At 39.5% G+C, this 22,152-nt stretch overlaps 1 protein-coding gene across 2 annotated transcripts in view; it reads right to left on the bottom strand.

Moving 5' to 3' along the window:
- KHDRBS1 (KH RNA binding domain containing, signal transduction associated 1) overlaps window positions 1-20,995 on the bottom strand; it is a 34,022-nt gene extending 13,027 nt beyond the window's left edge. The window contains exons 1-8 of one of the 2 annotated variants that reach the window (XM_090269000.1): window positions 20,453-20,995; window positions 9,729-9,853; window positions 8,570-8,686; window positions 5,995-6,141; window positions 2,640-2,773; window positions 1,872-2,073; window positions 1,265-1,332; window positions 467-525 (exon numbers count right to left, since the gene is read on the bottom strand). In XM_090269000.1, the coding sequence (XP_090125126.1) occupies window positions 467-525; window positions 1,265-1,332; window positions 1,872-2,073; window positions 2,640-2,773; window positions 5,995-6,141; window positions 8,570-8,686; window positions 9,729-9,853; window positions 20,453-20,834 (1,234 nt within the window). In that variant the 5' untranslated portion in view covers window positions 20,835-20,995. The remainder of the gene's footprint in view (window positions 1-466; window positions 526-1,264; window positions 1,333-1,871; window positions 2,074-2,639; window positions 2,774-5,994; window positions 6,142-8,569; window positions 8,687-9,728; window positions 9,854-20,452) is intronic. The other variant, XM_090269001.1, reaches the window with a different exon arrangement.
- Window positions 20,996-22,152: the final 1,157 nt, after the last annotated feature.

Below are 22,152 nucleotides of genomic sequence, written 5' to 3'. Positions count from 1 at the left end.
CTCTACATTGGGATTCTTTTTGATGAAATCCAAAATTGTTTTTTAAAGTGAAGTAGAGCAGAAGAGTAGAGTTGGATATAATTAAATTCTTGTTATCCACCAATGTGGCCTTGGTATCAGCAACAAAGGGCCAGCCAAGCAACATAACCTTGGGTCTAGCCATCTCCTGGCTTAAAGTAAGAAAAAAATAAACACCAGCTTCAATGTCTGCTGTTCCAACCAGGCCAAGTTGAACCTGAGCCCTAGTTTAGGACATCTGCTTAGCCTTCCAAGATTAACAGTACTGCTATCTCTATTGCACACCACAAAATTTAAATAAGAGTAGGATTTCTATTGCCACATTTATCAACATCTTTGCCTTTAAAGGGTTTCTCCTCAGGTATGTGACTGTCTGACCTCCAATAACCCAGCATTCTCTCAGGCACTTACTTGCACATTCTACCCCACCACAGAAATAAAGACATACCATATGCTTCATAAGAATCTTGAACCTCCCCATGTCCATAGTCATAATATTCTGAGTCCCTAAAAGTCAAAGACAGAGTGTTAGAGAGCCATACAGCAACTATGTTTTAGTTCTTCAGTCATTTTACTATGTGTATAATACAGGAAAATGTTCATTCTCCGCATCTTCAAACCACATGTATAATTATGTACTCATAAAACAAACAAAAACAAAAGCAGTTAAAAACTATAGCAAAGAAAAATGGGTATCACACAATTTAAAGTGAAAAAAAACAACCTCAAATTGACCATAATATAAATATACATGTATATATAGGGCTTACTAGAAGAAAATAAACAAACATGAAAAGAATTGCTATGTCTCCCATTGTATAATTATGGGACACTTTTTCAATCAATCACAGATATGTATACATAAAAAAATGTTTTTAAAGAAAAGTGAAGAAAGGAAGCTAAGCTACTGTGGTGGGAATATAGTTTCCTTTTAAACTATTACACAACTTCAATGTGACTGGTATTTTTCAATAAATAAAATTAAAGGTATTTTTCCATTGTTTCTGTGTAGTCACAGATCAGGAATTTTTCATCTGCTATTCTAATTCTACAATATAATTTAAGATTCGCAATTATCCAAGCTTGTAGATTCAAGATGTGCCTTACAGATGTCCAAAGTTAGAAGATATCCTCAAAAGGGAAGCCACACTGCTCCTTAGATTTGTGCTGCCTAAATCTCTCAGTTCCTCTCATTCCCTCCATCCATCCCTAGAACAATAAAGAGAACCCCTATTGCCTGACTCACCCTTGGCTCTGGCTGTAATAGCCTTCGTAGCCTTCATAACTTTGTTCTGCATATGTATCATCATATCCCTAGAACAAATAAAATGAAAAAGAAAGTCAGAATCATAGAGAGTAGGGAAGGCAATTATATTCCATGAGAGGATGGCAGGTTTCTACATTAACAGAACATGAAATTTCTCTCCAAAATGTTAATACCCATTGTGGAACAGTCAAAAGAGAAAGGGTTATTTTTAAAAAATGAAACAAAATCAAATGAACAAAACAGAAAAATCCCCCCAAAACAAAAACAAAACACCTTTAAATTGTGGGCAGGAAATAAGGTACAAAGTTGAACTTTTGTAGCAGTAGTAGTGGGAGACCCCATAGTAAAACACACATCAAGGCACAGTTTATTTCCTGTCTAATCTACATACATATAGTAGCAAACCACGCTTAAAATGGAGAAACCTTCTCATAGGTTAACATTCACTGCAAGAGAAAAGAGCAGAATCTAAATCTTACAGGCAATCAGTCCCTGCCTCCTACATCAAGGACCAAGGCCCTGGCTTTCAACTTCCTTTGGCAACCTTCTAGGTAGGGGGAAATGGCACATTGTTCAAACTTCTTACATAGTCTTCATATGTTTCTGGTGCAGGGGGTGGGGGCAAAGGTATTCTCTGGATGCCTGCTGTCCGTGCTCTTGGTGCTGGAGCACCCCTCACAGCAGGTGGGGGTGGCACTCCTCGAGTCACAGTGGCACCTCTGGTGATGGCTCCTCTCACTGGCGTACCACGCACCAACGCTCCCCGAGGTGGTATAACACCGCGGCCCCTGCAAAAAGAAAGTTCCCTCCTTTTTACTGAATTTATTGGGGTGACACTGGTTAACAAAATCACACAGTTTCAGGTGTATAATTCCACAAAATGTCATCTAAAAAAAATTTATTTTAAATGGAGTTTCCTTTATAAATAGGATACTTTCATGGTCAGATTTGTTTACAAATTCTGCAGCTAGCTAGATTTTCTGATGCCTTAAAAAGACCACTATTAAAATATAGAGGAATGTATGGGTAGATAAAAGACCCATAATTAAAGATTACCCAGGTCCCACAATGGACTGCCTTAAAAGTCTCATCACTAAAGAAACAGTGACAAAAGATAAAATTCTGAAGTCAGAGATCATTTAAAAAATGCTGGAACTGTTCAAAATTAAAAGACCAGAAGTTTCAACAGGACTTCAGCACGTGACTATGGCCAACATATCCAAGAGCTAGAATTCCACTTGATTCAGGATACAAATTCTGAGACTCCTTCTAAGCTGGAGATAAGAGCACCACTAAGAGATGGTACTGGCAGTCAAATTTACATCCTTTTTCTGGTAGTCTACATTATTTTTACCTGGGAACAGGTGGAGGAGGAGGGGCAGCTCCCCGGCCTCTCACTGGCACCCCACGTCCTCGAGAGGGCTCTGGTACTCCATTCAAGTAGGAGAGCTCTAGAAACTGTTCCTGGCAGATATCATCCATCATGTCCTGCAAATGAAAGATAATGAGGAGGAGTGTTGTGCAACATATCCACCTTTTGCTGGGAAGTCATCTAGCCCACATGAGCCTTGAACAGATTTGAAAGCCCAGGTGAAGTCTCAGAGATCATTCATTCTCTAAAGTCAAATGGCATCCTACCTGTCACCTCTTTGAGGCAAGTACCTCATCTTCATTAAAATTTCATAGTTCTTCATGATGGTCCCTGCCTACCTCTCCAGATCATCACTTCCATCATCTCTCCAGGTATAACCTCCTTTCAAGCCACGCTGAACAATTTGTAGTTCAGAACCTGGTACAGTCTTACACATCTATTCTTGCAAATAGTTTCCTCTCCCTAGAATAATAATAGCCACTACCATCAATTAAGCTCTATGCACTGGGCATTATATAATAAGCTTTATATAGGTTTTTCAGTTTCATCTTTAAAATAACCCTGAAGTAAGTAGGTAGACCCCCCCCCCTTTTTTTTTTACAGTTGGGAAAACAGATTCAGGGAGTATAATGAAACCAGCCTAAGGATATAGTGCTAGTAAGTGGCAGACTCTTGATGTGAATTCAGAATCCAGGCTTTGAATCATTAGACTATAATGCCTTTTGTTGTTGTTGTTGTTGTTTACCTGAAGGACTCTAACCCACTTTTACAAGACTTAACCTAAAATATTACCTCTTTTGGAAATTTCACTTGATACCAATTCCACAGCACCATGTTAATTTTCTCTATCCAAGCACTTACCACATCATTTTAGAATTGTCTGTCTTTCTCACTGGATTGTGAGCTGCCAGGAGCCACTTTTGTAACTTCAGACCCAAGGCACCTACCAGATACTTAACATATCCTTGAAATGAACAGAGCTCAGAAAAGTGAAATAATAACTTGTCCAAGATGATACAGATAAAGCTCCCAGTCCAGTGCTCTTCCTACTGTACCAGGAAGCTTCTCTGATTATAGTTAATGGTTCTAGGGGAAAATGAACAACTCTGGTCACAGGTGCAAAATAGGTTCACTCTTTTCTCTTCACAAGAAGGAAGACGATTCAAGCATCATCTACAAATCTTTTCACATATTTCCTGATGAGAACCCGTCAATCTTTTAATTTTTAATTTATTGATTTTTAGAGAGAGGACGGGGGAAAGAGAGAAAGAGAAAAACATCAGTTTGTTGTTCCACTTAGTTACGCATTCATTGCCTGATTCTTCTATGTGCCTTAAGAATTTAACCCGCAACCCTTGGCATATTGGGATGATGCTCGAATCAACTGAGCTACCCAGCTAGGGCTGAAAGTCATTCAGTCTTAATACTTGATGCACTTTTATACATTCCAGCTGGATATAACTTCAAGAATAGAAAATTCTCATCTCCACAGAGATGTCCCTTCATAGCTCTTCACCTCCTCCTCCTACCTTACACATTACTTGAGACTCACACTGAGAATCAAGTGACCAATGACAGCCAATTTGCTTAAGAGTCTCCCAATTGCCACATCAACACCGAGGAAACCCAGATCTCCCTGGCAGGCATCTTTTTTGAAGATCCACTTACATGGAAGCCTTGTAAACCTATTCCTTTTGAGAAAAAATGCTGAGATTAATGATAAAAAGAAGATGGGCATTCCCCTGTCATCCTTCAGAAACTGGATGGCTCAGTATGCTTCAATATAATGCCTCAAAGAAAGGCAAAAGAATTTCCTTAAGGGAAAACATACCAGCTCTGGATTTTTCTCCAGCATATTTAAAATTGGCTGTTTCATATTCAACATTCTAATGAAAACAAGGTACTTGGAAGCAAAGCAGGTGCTGAGACATCTGAGATAGTGTTGGAATCCTTGGGGCTCAGCATTATAGGTCCATGTTGCTTATAAATTTTTGCTCTACCAATTGTCACATCCTCTGATACCACATTTAGTTCCAACTCCCTCATTTTACATATTCAAGAAAATCTAGTACTGTAGCTCATCCCCTCTTAGTTTCAGTGATGAAAATATGATGCTTACTCAGTTCTAGTTGAAAAGTATTCCAAATGCTTTCTAAGGTTCCAGATTCAACCTTGGTTATTAAATATTCAACAGCAGCATATTAATTGTAACAACTACCAAGCATTGCTAAAAGGCAAATATTGCACCATTTTCTATTTATTCAAAGAACAGACCCTCTGACCAGGTGGTAGTAAGCAAGACAGGTAACCTTGTCTATTCTAACTCTTCCTGGGCCTCAGTTACATTCTCAAAGGAGGTGCACACCAGCCCTGGCTAGGCAGCTCAGTTGGTGTGTTGTCCCAATATGCCAAGGTTGTGGGCTTGATTCCTGGTCAGGGCACATACAAGAAGCAACCAATGAATGCAAAAATAAATGCAATGACAAACTGATGTTTCTCTCTACCCACCCTTCTCTAAAATCAGTAAAAAAAAAAAAAAAAAAAAAAAAAAAAGGAGCTTGCGCTTCATCTATTTAATATCATCAACAGCCAAGCCTGTAATTATCATGTCTTTTTAAAATCAAATTCTACTTGAATAAACTCCTCTAGGCAAAAAAGCCTTTATATATCTAGGTCAAATTTAATCCATCAAGATTGGATACTAGAAACTTCTTGCTGTTATCCTCTAGATTCTCTAGAGTCTAAAACACGAGTGCAAGGGGTTTATGACCATATTAGTCATTGTAGTCATAACCTCTTGGTTCCACACTTAGTACCAAAATACTTAGTTCAGCGAAGATCCTGTTAAATCTTTGTTAACCAGATGTTAGAATGCCAGACAACACATTGTGGACCTAAGATACTGAAATGTAACTAAAACCGTATTAGACAAAGATGGGTAGAGTGGCCTTGAGGCAGGGTACTTTGAAAACTAGGTACATGCTCTGGCTGGTGTGGCTCAGTGGATTGAGCGCTGGCCTGTGAACCAAAGGGTCGCCTGTTCGATTCCCAGTCAGAGCACATGCGGGCCAGGTCCCCGATTCGGGGTATGTGAGAGGCAACTGGTCAACGTAACTCTCCCTCTCTTCCCATCTCTCTAAAATCTTTAAAAAAAGAAAAAAGAAGAAAAGAACACTTGGTAGAAGTAATAGACCACTTCAGGAAAATAAATACAGTTGCAGAATTTGGTATGCAATTTCAGGTTATGATGTGATCCTGGTTAAGAACCCCTGCTTTAGCAACAGCACAAGATGCAGTTCTTGCTTGCTCAAAAAATACAAGACATAAATTTCCTTACTGGTACTAGAAACTTCTTGACTTCCTCCATAGCATGGGCCATAAGAGCATAGGCCTCACATGGGGGTCCAAAGACTTCAATGAAGACATGCAGGTCCATATTCAAGTGGGCATATTTGGGGTCTCCACCTTTGCGCAGCTCTTCCTCCTGTGGAAAAATGAAAACAAAACGTATCACACAGACTACGGAGTTACTGACAACTTTATCTCAAGGCCAAACGGACAGCAAGAAATAACTGTAACATCTAAGGAACACAGTAAAGCATAAGAAGAAAGTAAAACAAGCTCTGGAGAATAGTAATTTACACAACCTGCTATACCTGCAATTGGTCTGCTGCTAAAAGTTAACTACTGTGTTGAATCCCTAGTGTATTCATGGGAGCTCTTATGAGAAGGTATAGAAAAGACAAACTCTATTCCAGTCTCCATTTAGATAATAGCTGATCGCCAATCACCTAAAAAATATTTTTTTACTCATTTTTAGAGAGTGGAAGGGAGGAAGAAAGCAAGGGAGAGAAACACTGATGCAAGAGAGAAACATCAATCGGTTGCCTCTTATATGTGTGCCCCTGACTGGGGACCGAACCTACAACCTAGGCATGTACCCTGACCAGGAATAAACTAACAGCAACCTTTGGCTTTGCAGGATGACACCCAACAAAGTCACATGGGTAAGGGTTGTTGCTTGCCAATCATTTGCTTTTATTTATTTTTATTTTTTCCTTGATTGTTTTCTGCCCCTGACTCCTGTCCTAGAACTACAATTTCACATATGCTAGATTGCATGATAATGTTCCACAGGCAACTAAGACTCTTCTCATTTTCTTTCAGTCTTTTTTATCTTTATACTTTGCCTTTAAGTTCTCTGATTTATACTAGTATTTTCCCTCCTGATATTTTTTCTTTCAGTCTTATCTTATGCTCATGCAGTGAAATATGCATTTAAGCTATTACATTTCCATTTTCTATAATTCCATCTAATTGTTTTTCCTCTAAATCCTTGAACAAATTTATTATATTTATAATAACCATTTTAGAATCTTGCTGTGAACTCCAAAACCTCTATCATTTCCAGATCTTTTTGTCTATCAACTGATTTTATTCCTTGGTCATAGGTCACATTTGATCATTTCCATATGTTCAGTAGTTTTTTTGACAAACAGAAATGAAGCAAAAAGAAAAAGCAGAGTAAAATAAATTTTAATTAATTTCATTCCCATCCCCACACCCTTTCCCTTTAGCAACCATCAGCTTCTTCTATGAGTGTTTCTGTTTTTAAAGTCCACATATAAGTGAGATCATACAGTAGTTGTCTTTTTCTGACTTATTTCACTTAGGATAATACCCTCTAGGTCCATCAATGTTGTTGAAAATGGCAAGATTTCATTCTTTTTATTGCTGATTAATAGTCCAGCGAGTGTGTGCACACACATGCACACCCTCCACCCCATATCTTCTTTATCCATTCATCTATTGATGGACATCTAGGCTGCTTCTTTATCTTGGCTATTACTAGCAATACTGCAATAAACATAGGGGTGTATATATCTTTTCAAATTAGTGTTTTTGTATTCTTTGGATAAATACCCAGAAATGAAATTGTTGTATGTTTTTGTATTCTTTGGATAAATACCCAGAAGTGAAATTGTTGTATCACATGGTAGCTCTATTATTTTTTTTTTTTTTTTTTGAGGAATCTCCACACTGTTTGCCATTCATTCATTACCAAGCATTTGCTTTTAAATCCCAGGTAGAGCTATTATACACCAGCCCTTCTTGTTTCCTTACATGGCCTAGGAAGTTCTAAAGAAAAGAAGTCAGGATAGAGAGAAGAGAACCTCATGTAAATCTCATTAGCCAGAAAAATATACTTTAGCTCTAACTGTATTCTTCTAGTGAGAAATGGGAATGGACAAAGAGGGTGTGAGAAAACAATATTTATCAATTAGGCTGCATAAAAGGAGGCCTAAAAGAGAAAGTTTTAAGGCTGTAGCAGGTATGTCTCATCTAAAACCTGACCCTAGAAGGCTAAGACTATTCTGTTTTGGTGGGAAGTTTCTCAGCACTTAGGTATAACACGTATGGGGCTATGGCATGAAAACAAATTAGTACTAGGTTCTGTTGTCAGGATTACTCATGCCTCCTTTTAGTGGGCCTCACATTCTAGCTGGCTATAAAACAAACCAGACAACAAATCCTCAGACTTACCTGCACTTACAACGCTATTGCTCTCACTCTTCTATGTACTGGAAAGGGTACGTCCTAATCACATTTTAAGTGTTTTTAGTCTGGGTAAGTTTTAGTATAGCTCCCCTTCCAAGTTTCCATAGATAAGCTTCCTAATGCCATAGCTGCCACTGCTTTTTCCATTCCTACACAGTCATAATTCAGAAAGAAAACAATCACCAGGGCTCATCTAGCCTTTTTCAGGGTTATCAAGCAAATAAACTAACTTGGTCTATAATCTCTTACATTCAATACAAATTTAAAGGAATCGAGTCACATATACAAGTGTTAGCTTCCAGAAGGTATCCATACTGGACCCTGGGCTACAAGAAGGCACTATGTGAGCTTACCTTGGCTTTGTCTCTCATTGAGCCTTTTCCCAACACAGAGATCTTTGCACCAGTCTCTTCTTGCAGTCTTTTGATAGTATTTCCTTGTGGTCCAAGGATCTTGCCCACAAAATTGAACTGACAAAAAATAAAAACAAATTTCTAAGTACACAAACTCCTATAAAAATGTCCACATCTCTTACCTCATTTGATCTTCGACAACCCTGTAAAACTGGCAGAGTTCCACTACCATTTTACTGAAGGATATACTGAGGTTGTACTGATCAAGTGAGTAGCCTAAGGTTATGAAAGTAGTAGTTTCTAAAAGCTTAATTTTGGGATTCCTGATATAGTCTGATGCTCTTTACAGATCACACTACAATCCTTAGTACTTAAACATATATAAACATTTTCAAGGAAGTCACCTCAGAATAGACATATGGCATCCTTTTTTAGTAGGGTTTTTATTTATTTTTTTTGTAAACTAAGTATAACTAACTGCTTTCCTGAAAAAAGGGAAAAGGAGAAGAGGAGGAGGAGAAAGAATTTATTTAAAAGTAAAACTTTGAGCCGTGGCTGGTGTGGCTCAGTGGGTTGAGTGCCAGACTGTGAACTGAAAGGTCGCCTGTTTGATTCCCGGTCAGGGCACATGCCTTGGTTGCAGGCCAGGTCCCCAGCTGGGTGTGTGAGAGGCAACCAATCATGGATAGCTCTCTTGTACATTGATTTTTCTCTCCCTCTCTCCCTCCCTTCCCCTCTCTCTAAAAATAAATAAAATATATTTTTAAAAAGGTTAAAATAAAAGTAAAACTTTGAGTAAAAAATAAACTCCATCTCATCAAGGATTTGTAGTTTCCTTTATCTAGATTTCATGTCAATCTTTTGACAGAGCAGCTCTTTAGGGTTCAATTTTTTTTTTTCTTTGAACTTAGAGCTGGAACAGACATTTGAGAAAAAAACTTTTGATAATAGAACAATGACTACATTTCTTTCTTGTGTACAGCTATGCAATTAGTTATGGACTTATTTGTTTCAACTGCCAGAAATAAGTACACAAGTACAAAAGAGAAGCTTCACAGGCTTACATTTCTGATGCATCACAATTTCTGAAGTCATTACTATAGCCCATAATTCACACCTACAAAGATAACTCAGAGAAGCGAGGCACTTTTTGCCTTACCTTGGGATACTGCTTGACAGGTATCAGTACCCTCTCCTTCAGCTTCATGTTCTTATGAGAAAATAAGTCCAAGTAATTCTCCTCATCATCCTTTTTTGAAAGCCCCTTCTGAATCTTTTCAATTTCTGAATAAAAAAAACAGAATTTAACAAAGTTTTGTTCTGGTGAATAAAGTCAGATTTCCAAGTAGGTGTAAAGCAAAGACATGAAGTACCATATAATGATACCAAATGGTTCAGATGAATATGCTAACTTCAGATAATGACTAAAAGCACCAATGGTTGAGTAGGAAACCCAAAGCCTGCTTCTAGTAAGAGCAGTTTGTTCTTTCACCCCCACGTGAATGTCTCTACATCAGAGATATTCAAATATTTCTTAGAATTAACAAATTTAACAAAACTAATAGGGAGAGATGGGGGAAAGGGTATAAACGAACTAAAAAAATAAAAATAATCTGCATCAAGAAACAGTCATAGCTTGATGAAGAAATGCCAGTGATTTATTTTTAAATTTTTATTTATTTTCTAGAGATAGGGCAAGAGAGGGAGAAAGAAAGGGAGAGAAGCATCAATCGGTTGCCTCTCGCATGCCCCCAACCCAGGCATGTGCCCTGACTGGGAATCGAATCAGCGACCTTTCAACTTGCAGGCTGGCACTCAACCTACTGAGCCACAATATCCAGGGAGAAATAAGCCAATAATTTAAATATACAATGGAGCCCTGGCCAGGTGGCTGGGCCTTGTCCTGTACACTGAAGGGTTATGGGTACAACCCCCGTCTAGGCGCGTACTGGAGGCAACCAGCTGATGTTTGTCTCTCTCCCTTCCTCTCTAAATCAATAAATATCCTAGGTGACTAAAATAATACTAACAGCCCTGGCTGCTGTGGCTCAGTGGATTGCGCGTCGGCCTGTGAGCCAAGTGTCGCTGCTTTGATTCCCAGTCAGGGCACATGACTAGGTTGCACGTCAGATCCCCAGTTAGGGACGCGAGTGAGAGGCAACCACACAGTGATGTTTCTCTCCCTCTCTTTCTCCTTTCCCCTCTTTCTAAAAATAAAATAAACAAATTATTAAATAAATAAAATAAGACAATAACAATAATAAAACATACAATTGAGAGTCCCATTAAAATTCCACTGTGACAGTAGTACTTAAAAAAAAATTTTTTTTATTGACTGGGGGTGTGGGCGGAGGAGGGGGGATAGAGGGGGAGAGAGAGGGAGAGAGAGATTGATTTGTTGTTTCACTTACTTATGCAGTCATTGGTTGATTCTTATATGTGCCCTGACTGGGGATTGAACCTGCAAACTTCGTGTGCTGGGATGATGCTCTAACCAACTGAGCTACCCAGCCAGGATGACAGAAGTGCTTTGGATAGTAGCAGTCCTTAAGAGTCTGAAAGACCTGGTTCTTACTCTGCCACTCACTAGCTGTGTGAGCTTTGAAAAGTTATTTAATTGCTCTGATTTTTAATTTCCTCATTTATAATACAAAATAAAGTCAATGTCTATTTCATGAGGTTGCTATAAAAACAGAAAAAAGAACAACATGTACATATGCTACTGAAAGCCCATTTACTGGAAATGTCTACATTAGCTATCCCAAATTCAGTCACTGTCCTAAAGGAAAAAATGCACCAAGGTACTTTTAATTTGCAGGTTAAGATTAATTTCATCAGATAGAACAACTTAGCATCCAAAAATATTTCTTATCATTAGCGAGCTTCATCTATCCATTCCTCTGCTGCAAGTGTTTGAGTGCTTCCTAAAAAAGAGGCAGATGAAAGAAGAGATATAGGTATAATCATTAATCACTATGCGAGACTTACTAAGGGCCAGACACCTATCCTAAGTATAGGTGACACAACAGAACAAGTCCGAGATGGTCCCCATCCATCTTCACTATGTTTATGTACTAGAGTTCCCACTCAATGAAGTTAGCAATGAAGTATAGTTAACTGCTATGACAGGAATACTAACAGAAATGGGGGCAAAGTGTGTAAGTAACAGACAGCAACTAAGAGGTTCTATGGTCCACTGAGAACAGTCAATAAATTGATACTCCTAAAAGCAGTGGAACAATCTAAGTAACACAATGTTCTCCTTATATAATATTCCCACAGTGTTTCTATCATCTGTAATTTTAAGGCAAGGGACTCTCCAACTTTAATATGCATCAGAATCACCTGGAGGTCATTACACTAGATTGCTATGTCCAAACCCCAGTCTGGCATTTGTTAGGAATCTGCTTTTCTAACAAGTGACCAGGTAATGTTGATATTGCTGGTCTAGGGACCATACTTTGAAAACCACTGGTTTAGGATAAAAAATATACTACTTCAAAGACATTCTGCAAATCAGTAATTTTAACAGTTTTAAAAAATGTTTAGACTAAGTCCAGCTATAAAGTACACAGGTGAAGGAAAGTTACTTTGACAGACTTCCTAAGCATTCAGAATTTCAAACAGAAAGCTTTCCTTATTTATTAAAAAGCCTAATTTCAGATGTTATAGTACAGAGTGAGTTAAGTGACCTACTTCTGTCTGAGAGAGCACATACTCCCTTGCTTTATGACAAAACTGCTAATCATATTCAGGTATTCTTAACTAAACATTTACTCCTATGAGAACTGTAAATGGCAGTGCTTTTCATATGCCTATTTTTCATTGCTTGGAATAGAAAATATATCTGACCTTATAATGAACAGACTAAATGTTTCACTAAACGTCTGTTTGCTGTTTTATTAGTGGTATAGCCTAACCTCCACCCCTTCCCATCTACTGCTAATATTAACTTTTGTAGTCACTAGTTTTGAGCCTCCAACCTCTGAATACATCTTTTCTTGAGTTTTCAGGCTGGAAAAGTGGGTACTCAATCCTCAGAACATCTAAAGAAACAAATGCCACATTTTTGATATAAAAACATCACTGAGCTTCTAAACATGTGGAACAAATTACATACTTCATTTTATCTATGTCCCTCAGTGTTTCTTAATTGCTATCATTTAGTTAGGGCCTTCAGCTGTATTTTATACCACTTTCCAGAAACTTTACTTGATTGGTGCAAGAAGATAAGTCTCAAACTCTATTAATCTGTTGTACTCCTATAGGAAGTGGCACTATGAAAACGGAACCCAGTAGGTTTGTTTATATGCAATGTAATATGGCCTGTGAATTTAAGGCTTTTCTACAACATGGATCCTTTCATATTTTGAACTAGTCAGATCTTAATTAGAATCCCTTTGTCCAATTTATCTCATGATTTTTAAAAGAATAATACAGTATTTTTAGAGAATCCAGAAAAGAACAATGATTTAAATAAAACTGAGAATGGCAAAGAATCAGAGGAGGTCCGCCTAGAAAGCAAAAGACTAAGGGGCAACTTGAGTCTTCAAGGGTCATCTTCCATGTTTGGAAGGGGAAGGACTGAACAATTAATGTATCAAATATTGTATAAAAATATTACCTCATTTATCCTAAAAAATAACTCAGTGAAGTAGCTGGTATAATCTCCATTTTCAAATTGAGGAAACTGAAACTCAGAGAAATTAAATTGATAAATCACAAGAACTAGTAAAGTACCAAAATAAGGATTAAAATCCTGGTTTTAAAAAACCCCAAACCTTATGCTTTTATTATTGCTTCTCAATGGCAAGTGTGTGTGTGTGTGTGGGGGGTCTTTAAACAAGAAAAGCTTATTTTGTAAAATTTTGGGAAGTAACAGTTTATAACCTCAAACTGTCACATAGCTAAAGGCAATAAAAGGTGTCTGTCTGCAGGTGCCTCAGATGTTCAGTTGCCTGAATTTTTTTTTTCTCCTCTCTCCCCAATTCTGTATTTCTCTCCTTAGCCTCACTTCTCTTGGAAAGCTAGGAGCAGGAGGATGTGATAAGGGAAAAAAACTCAAGGAGAAGCCTCCTAAAAACGGCTTACCCTCAGGCAACAGTACTTTCTAGATAACCTTTTTGAAACTAACTACTTCAAATTATCTTTGCCTAGGCCTCTGGAGACCTTAAATGTCCCAAGAGTCAAAGAAAAGAAAAGCTAAGGTGTAAACAACAGAGAGGTGACCCATTTGTTTCCTTGCCAGACACTTTCAATAATCATATCCAGTGCCTTCTATGTGTCAGGAATTTTGTATTGTTTCATTGTCTTTTTAACCAGGATTATCCCCATTTAACAACTGGAGAAACCCTGGCTCAGGTAAGTTATGTAACTTGTCCAAGATCACAAAACTAATTAGTGACAGAGTAGCTACTTAAACCTATGTCACGCCTTACATCAGTCAAAACAAATTCAAATAATCTTGTAGAATTTCCTTTATTCTTTTACTATAACTTAATCTTTCTGTTTTTTTTTGTAGATTCTGAGGATGAGAATTTTTTAAAATGTATGTTTCAAAGGAAAGAGCATAAGTTCTGAAGCTAAACATAACAGGATTTGATTCCCACCTCTGCTACAAAGCTTGGTATGTGACCTTCTCACTCTTTGCTTCTTACTTTTAAAGAGAATTATGGCATATTGCCCATGGCCTCCCAAATCTCTTTCTTAGGGCACAATTTATAGAGTTTAGGGTTATTTTTCTTTAAAAAAATTTTTGAGATAATTGTAGGTTTATGTGTAGTATACAAGATTTCATATACATTTCACCCAGTTTCCTCTATAACATTTTGCCTATCTACAATACCATAATCAAAAAGTTAATATTAACACTATCTATTGATTTTATTCAGATTTGACCAGTTTTACATGCACTTATTTGGGTGTGGTTTTAGTTACATGCAATTTAATCAGATTCATGTAACCACCACCACAGTCAAGGTACAGTATAGTTCCATCACAAGGATCCCCCAAGCTACACTTTTATAGCCACAGTCCCCTCCCTCCACTTCTCCCTCAACACTGGCAACCACTAATCTGTTCTCCATCTTATTATTATGTCTTTTCAAGAATGTTAAATTAGTGGAATTACAGAGTATGTAACCTTTGATATTGTTTTTAACTCAGCATAATTATCTTGAGATACACACAAACTCTAGCATTCATTAATAGTCCACTTTTTTATTGCTGGGTAATATTCCATGGTATGGCTATATCATGGTTTAACTATTCACTTATTGGAGACATATGGTTTGTTTTCAGTTTTTGCCTATTGTATATGAAGCTGCTATGAATGTTCATATGCAAGTATTATGTGAACCTACATTTTAATTTTTCTGGAATAAATGCCCTAGTGTAATTGTTGAGTGGTAAACATGTTTAGTTTTGTAAAAAAACTGCTTTATCAGATATATGAGGTCTGTCCAGAAAGTTATCCAGCCACGTAATATGAAAAGTAGTGACATTTATTGAACAAGATACAAGAAACATTATACATAGGGCAATGACGCCTCAGTCCCCTTCAAAGTAGGCACCTTGGGACTTCACATAGTTCTCCCAATCACCGTCAGCTGCCCCACTGTATTTTCATGCATTTCATCAATAGTCTGAAATCTCTTCCCTATCAAAGGTGATTTTAGTTTTGGGAAAAGCCAAAAATCGCAGGGCACCAAATTTGGGCTGTAGAGGGGCTGAGTCACCTGGGTGGTTTGATGTTTCACCAGAAAACTCTGCACAAGATGTGATGCATGAGCAGAGCATTATTGTGATGAAGTGGCTAATCACCAGTTGCCCATAGCTGCGGCCTTCTGAATATTTCAAATAGTTTCTGCGGAGGAATGTTCAAGCTTAATGCAAAATCTGATGCAGATTTGTCGCTCTGTACTCAGTCATTTTGAATGCGACAGCCACACAGTATGCACACTCACTCAATGGAGTCTATCACCACGACTGACTAGTACAGTGAAGTCATCATGTTCACACATGTGCAGTCCAGTCCACTTTCCTTGGCTGCCAGGTTACATCAATGTCCTGCAAACCATTCACGTTATGTTAACAATGGTTGGACTTTTTCTGAACAGACCTTATACTCTAACAACATTTTGCTTAATCTTACTAATATAAGTTCTATAAAAATAGTATATTGTATGGTATGTATGTAGCCTCATGGGATTTACTTTTTCACCTAATATTAGATTTCCAAGATTTCTCCACGTTGTTGCATGTAGTTGTACTTCTCATTTTCATTGCTATATAACTACTTCATTTTGAAAATCTCACAGTATCCAATCAATGATGAAACAAGTCATACCATTTTGTGAAGAAGGTGCACCATTTTATGAGTGAAGCATTCAGGTACAAAAGTTTCTAGAAATGGTGGTGCTGAATTTTAAGGAATTAGAATGTTCAACTTTCAAATAAAATGCCAAACTGGTATCCAAAGTGGCTGTACCAATTCACACTTCCACCAGCAATGTTTCAGTTCCTTCTAGTTCACATCCTCTCAAGCCCTTAGTCTTGACTTAATTTTTGTCAATGTAGCAACAGGTTTTCATCATTTTCCTGTCTCCAAAATTTTTCTCAATTTATCATCATATACTCTTTAAAGATACTTTATATTTACCACGTCAATTTGAAAAAAATAAATCCAGTTAGAATTAGTTTGGAAAACGCAAAAAATGAACACGTTAATTTTAAAATTCTGTCATCTTTCTAAACACTAGTTTCTCTTTCCTTCCTCCACACTCCCCCCCCTTTAGGACACGACATATTTCTCTTTTTATCCAGATCTTCCTTTATCATCTTCAATAAAATTTTAAGTTGGCAATGCAATCACAATACTCTTCATCTGTAATATTAAGATAAAAACTCTTTTTTCCTTACAGAATGGCCAGGAAGATGAAATTATGAGTGGCACATCTCATGGCACATGTTAAATGCTCCACAAAGTTAAATATTATTGTTGTTGTTATGATTATTCACATATTTTGAACTGACTTTTTATCACTTATTCCATGGCATTTGATACTATTCTAAAAATGAGATCATTATGTCAATTATTTTCTAATTGGCTAATGCTGGTAGATCAGAAACCTGACTTTTACGTCTTTATCTTATAATCAGCCACATCAGAGACCACTTTTCTAGGGAAACAATCATGATGTTGTTGTAAATAGCAGTAACTTCTGCTTTTCCTCCCTAATATTTACACTCATACCTGTATTTAATCTATAATTTCTTTGCAATTCTATGTTCTGGTTTAAATAGGTCCTCTAGCCCTGTATAATGAAATGGATACATCTAGATATGTTTCTACAGTAGATTGCAAATGAAATAGAGGAGTTAACTATTTTGAAGTTCCTAAGATTGTAAATGTTCCCCACTGAATGCTTTTGGAAGATGAATTTCTCAGTATCCTTTCAAGACCTTCTGAGGATTGTTAACTTATCCAAATGTTTACTTATTTCTGACTTATTTACTTATTACTAACTTAATTTTCCTAACTGTAGAAAGTAGAAAACTAGTGACATACTTAAAAGCCCTGTATGTTTATTAGGTAAATATTTAACACAAATTATAAATCATTTTTGTTTCAGAAAACAAGCATTGGTACACCGAATCCTTGCGTCTGCAAATGCATTTAATTGTCACCGCAGTTAAATGTTAATTTTGCTAATACAGAAGTAGTCTATGTTCAAAACTTAAATCCCTTTGATTGTGTTGATATTTTTCCATCATGCAATGAAGATAAATACCCATTCATCAAATATTCAGTAAGAGGGCACTCTGTGACACACTCTTTAAAGTACAGGAGGAGATATAGTGGTAAACAAAGCAGACAAAAGATCCTTACCCTGGTGGAGCTGACATTCTAGCTGTGAAGGAGAAGGGGTGATCAACAAACACGTAACTACAATATATGATGCATCAGCTGCTGCTAAGTGCAGAATAAAGTAAAACTGGGAAAGGGACAGGGAGAGCTACATGAATAAAAAGGAAGAGTGGTCTGGCTCTTAAGGCATCTCTATTTAGAAATGGGCGGAGGTGCCTCAGTCACAGACCCAAGCACTAGGCCCTGGTCTGTGGGTTTCCCTTTTCTGTTTCTTGGCTTTGTCATCTTCACTGCCCTGTTAGCTAGCATTCAGATGCATTCAAATAGATTTTATACTATTTTGTCCAAGAATAGAAAATATTTTTTCAAGTACCATTTGTTGAAGGTAATAAAATGGAGGGGGAGGAGAGGCTTAGGTGTGTGGATCCAGACTCAGATTGACTTCAAATCCTAGTTATGCTGCTTACTAATTTTGTTACCTTGGGCAATTTAATCTCTGTATGCATGGTTCCCTCGTCTGTAAAAGTGAGACTAAGAGTAACTTCCACATAATACAGTTCTGAAAATTAAATATTTGATGTTATATGCTCAGACCAGTACCTGGCACAGTGTTAGCTATATTTTTCTTACACATATCCTTACTAGAGCTTAAATACTACTATTCTGTCTTCTGAGTCTCATATTTCCTCACAGCTGTTTACTATCTTCACTACAATTCTTTTTCCAGATCATTCAAAAATGCATTAAAGTTGAGTCCAACATATATCAAGATTTATCCATGCTAAGAAATACATTGGGTTGGCCAAAAAGTCTGTTTAGTTTCTTCCATAAAATAAAGACATATTTTTCATATTTATCAATAAGTTTTGATTTAGATATTTTGAGTATGTTGGCGATCTCCCATGTGGTATAATGTTGACTATTCTCAATTAATGTCTCGATTTGATCACTATCAACTTTAACTGGTCTATCCAACTGTGGTGTATCGCTCAGTGAGAAATCTCTAGCATGAAACTTTGCAAACCACTTCTGACATGTTCAATCAGTCACAGCACCTTCTCCATACATTGCACAATCCCTTTTTTGCATTTCAGTTGTTTTCACCTTTCTTGAAATAATAAAGCATACTATGCTGAAAATGTTGCAACTTTTCTTCCATTTTCAATGTTAAAATGGCTACACAAAAATTAACCAATTTTGATTTTTTTTTAAATGCATGCTCCTATGACAGCTGTCACAATACAAAACAAAATTGTTTAGAATGAAATCAAAGACAACTAAGTGCTACTAGAACCATCTTAAGGGGAAAAAAACAGAATGAACTTTTTGGCCAACCTAATATTATCTAATGATTATAGGTCAAAGGAATTGTGCTTGTGATTTTATACATTACTTAATTCTCACAACTCACCATCCTACTTCACAATTGAGGTTACTGAGGTTCAGAACGTTTCCCAAGAGCATGTAACTAGTTAGGGGTCAGGATTTCCAGCTGAAACCAACAGCTTGAAGTCCTAAAGTTCGTTATTTTACTCTCACAAATTTTACTTGGACTAATTATAAAGACTTGAGGAAATAAAAATGAGACTCCCAAGTAAACCTTCACTAATTAGTCTGACATTCCTAAATCTGCATGTACTTGCTTTCAAATGCCAACACCTGGTGTTTGCTATGCGCAAGACAGTATGAGAACTATAAAGATAAAAAGCATTCCCTACTCTCAAAAAGCTTGCTGGAAGAACACAATGGACAGTAATACTTCAAACAATACAACCATGTTACAGACCAGCAAAGCACTGAATTGAAAATGTAAGCACTTTAAATGTTCGTATTCTTGACCACTGTGGTGCTTTATGTTTTTTAAAGACCCTTTACCAATCAATGATGGGAGATAGAGAACAAAGGGAAAGATTTTTAAAACGATTTGTCTGTTATATCAACCTTACCAGAGTCCAACTACTCAGTGTTGAAGGCTGTGAATTTTTACTTCATAAGATTTAGGTACCATAAGAAATATTAAAACAATGTTTCAATCAGAAGTGAGGGCAAAACACAGGGCTTTAGGGAGAAATCAGAGCAACCGGCCAGCGCAGAGCAGGAAAGGAGCGCTAGTCTACCGACGAAAGAGAACAAAGAGTACTATTTCTAACCTACTTCACTACTGAAACAAAAAGAAAAATAAAATAAAAAAGAGCAAGCCTTTCAGGTACAAGCATCGTACAACTTCCTCAATTTTTGTCCGTCTCGTCGGGGAATGTCATGCAACCAACCACCGTTTTACCTCTCTACCCAATTTCACTGTCTCTAGGGTTATCTTTCCCCTTCTTGAACGATGGTGAACACACTTTGTAAAATAAAGGGTTCCAGCCTTCCGACTCTGTAAGCATTATTACTTTATGTCTCCAAGTCAGAAATCTGATTCGGAAAAGCTGAAGTGTCGATTCCCACAGGTTGCTCCTGCCTCGGAGGAACTTAAGCTTCACTTACCGCTAAGGCCGACTCGGCCCCAGAGACCGCGGCGCGCTGGACAGGGCACTCCAGTCTCACCCCATCTCACCTCGGCCCTTCCTCTGAGTCCCTCCCCGCTCAGAATGTCTTCACCTCCCACACTCTCAGTTGAGGCGCCTACCGCCACCAGCAGTCAAAAGAGCTTTCCCTCTGGGGGAAAGGGGAGATAAAGGTACATTTCTGGAAGAATCTGAGGGGCCGCTGTGAGAGGTGGGAGGAGGAAGGGTCGGCAAGGAGGCGGGGAGTTTAGCACTATCCATCAACCTCTCTGCGCTAAGAGATCGCCAAGTCCCCTTCGGGCCTCCACTGCAGCCTGGACATTCTGCTCCGCACACTGGGTCAGGATGAAACTATGAAACCCAAGCTTCCGAAGATGAGTATGAGACAAGGGGAGTTCACGACTGCCTCCGTCCCCGGGGCGGGCAGGAAGCAAGAGAAACAAAGCCGCTGCCACTCATGCTGCCGGGTGGCCGGGCGACCCAGAGGGACACGGAAGGCCAGCTTACCTGCCGTCAGCAACTGCATGGCGTGTGTGAAAGACGGGTCGAGCGAGTCCTTCTCGGCCATGAGTTCGGGCAGATACTTGTTCTCCGGCTCCATCTTGACGGAGGCAGTGGCTGAGGGGGGCAGCAGTGGGGTCGGCGCCGGACCGCCCACTGTCGCGTCGGGACCCGTGGCCGAGGGCGGCAGCAGCGGTGGCGGCTGAGTGGCGGGCGAGGCCCGGGCTGTCCCCCGGGACCCTCCTCCGCCTCCCCGAGACCGGTGAGGCATCGGTGGCTGCCGAGAGGGCGCCTGACGCACCGAGGGGTGGACACCTGAGGGGTCCATAGAACCGCTGCGGCCCGAGGACCGGCTCATGCGCGCGGCGGGGTCGTCCCGGCGCTGCATTGGAGAAGATGTGCGATCGACTAATGGAGAAAACGGCACGGCAGCAGCAGAGGCCCGAGCGGCGGTTGGCGGGGGTGGAAGAGCGGGAGCGACGGCGACCAAAGCCGACCCGAGCGACCCAGCGAAAGAGAGCACCGGAAATGAGGCGGCGCGCGTGCGCAGCCAGGCACCGGCACCGCCCTTGGGTCTCTCCGCGGAGAACAAAGTCCCCAGTCAGCGCACGGCGCCTGCGCACCGCCGCGGAGGCCGAAGAAGTCGTCTTTCCACTCCCCTCTTCCCTCCGAGCCCAACAAGCTGGAGCCTTGTGCGCGTGCGCGGATGGCCGCGGGCTTCGTTCGTTTTCTTTTCCACGTGACTCAGCGCTAGCGGGACACGTGTCTCCTCCCCTATTGCGCGGAGGGGGCGGGGGTTGTGGAATGTCTTTGTCTGCGCGCGGGCCCGCGGAGTCTGGGGCGGGAGACCTGTTACTCGCGGGGCCACGCCTCCTCCAACGGCCGAGCCACAACGTGGGGCTTTGCCCAATGCCGGGGTGCGGGGACCTCACTGAAGTATGGAAATATTAGGAGACAGGCTTGGGGGACGCGGAGGTGGAGGGTGCGGGGGAAGGGGTAAGAAGACAGAAAGAAGGGAGGTTGTCTGGGCTGGAAGACAAGGGGAGAGAGACTGCCTGAGTCGGGAGAGGGGAAGAGACTGCACTGGGGACGCCTGAAGAAGGGTCCGCTAAAGGGCAGTCTGACGCAGGCATGAGGGGTGCAGATGAGGAAGGGAAGCTTGGAGGAAGAAATTGAGGAAGGACGCAACAGTGGGAAGACTGAAGGCTATTGAATTAAGATTCTTCCGCCAAAAAAAAGTGGGGTAGAGGCCAGGTTTTTAATCCATGATGGCTGCATCGTTAGGGTGACTCCTACTGATGTGACTGCTAATCCTGTCTCTGTTGGCCTCTTCACAATGGATTATTCCAAATTCGCTCAGCGAGACCCGTACCACTGCTCTCGAGGCCAAAGTATACAGTGGACAGCCTCCCACATTTTCCTTACTCTGGGGTGTTATATGCACAAATTCACAAACGTGGTGCCTTCTCTAACCTACCTTTAACAGATTTTTGCTTCCCCTGTTCAAAGTACTCCCATCCCTTTTCCTTCTGAATCAGTTTCCCAAATACGACCACTCTTTACAAAAGCACTTCTGAAAATTGTCTTCTGAGTGCCTGGAAATTTGATTTTTGGAACTGAAACTTAGTTGCCTTCAGCTAGGAAATAATAAGATTTGGCTACTTTTTTGTGGGTGGGGGAGAGAAATCACCCACAAAAATTAAAAC

The sequence above is a fragment of the Furipterus horrens genome, unplaced genomic scaffold (assembly GCF_987537825.1).
Source record: "Furipterus horrens unplaced genomic scaffold, mFurHor1.1.pri manual_scaffold_3, whole genome shotgun sequence".
NCBI lineage: Eukaryota > Metazoa > Chordata > Mammalia > Chiroptera > Furipteridae > Furipterus > Furipterus horrens.
This window is presented reverse-complemented; position numbering and strand designations above follow the sequence as displayed.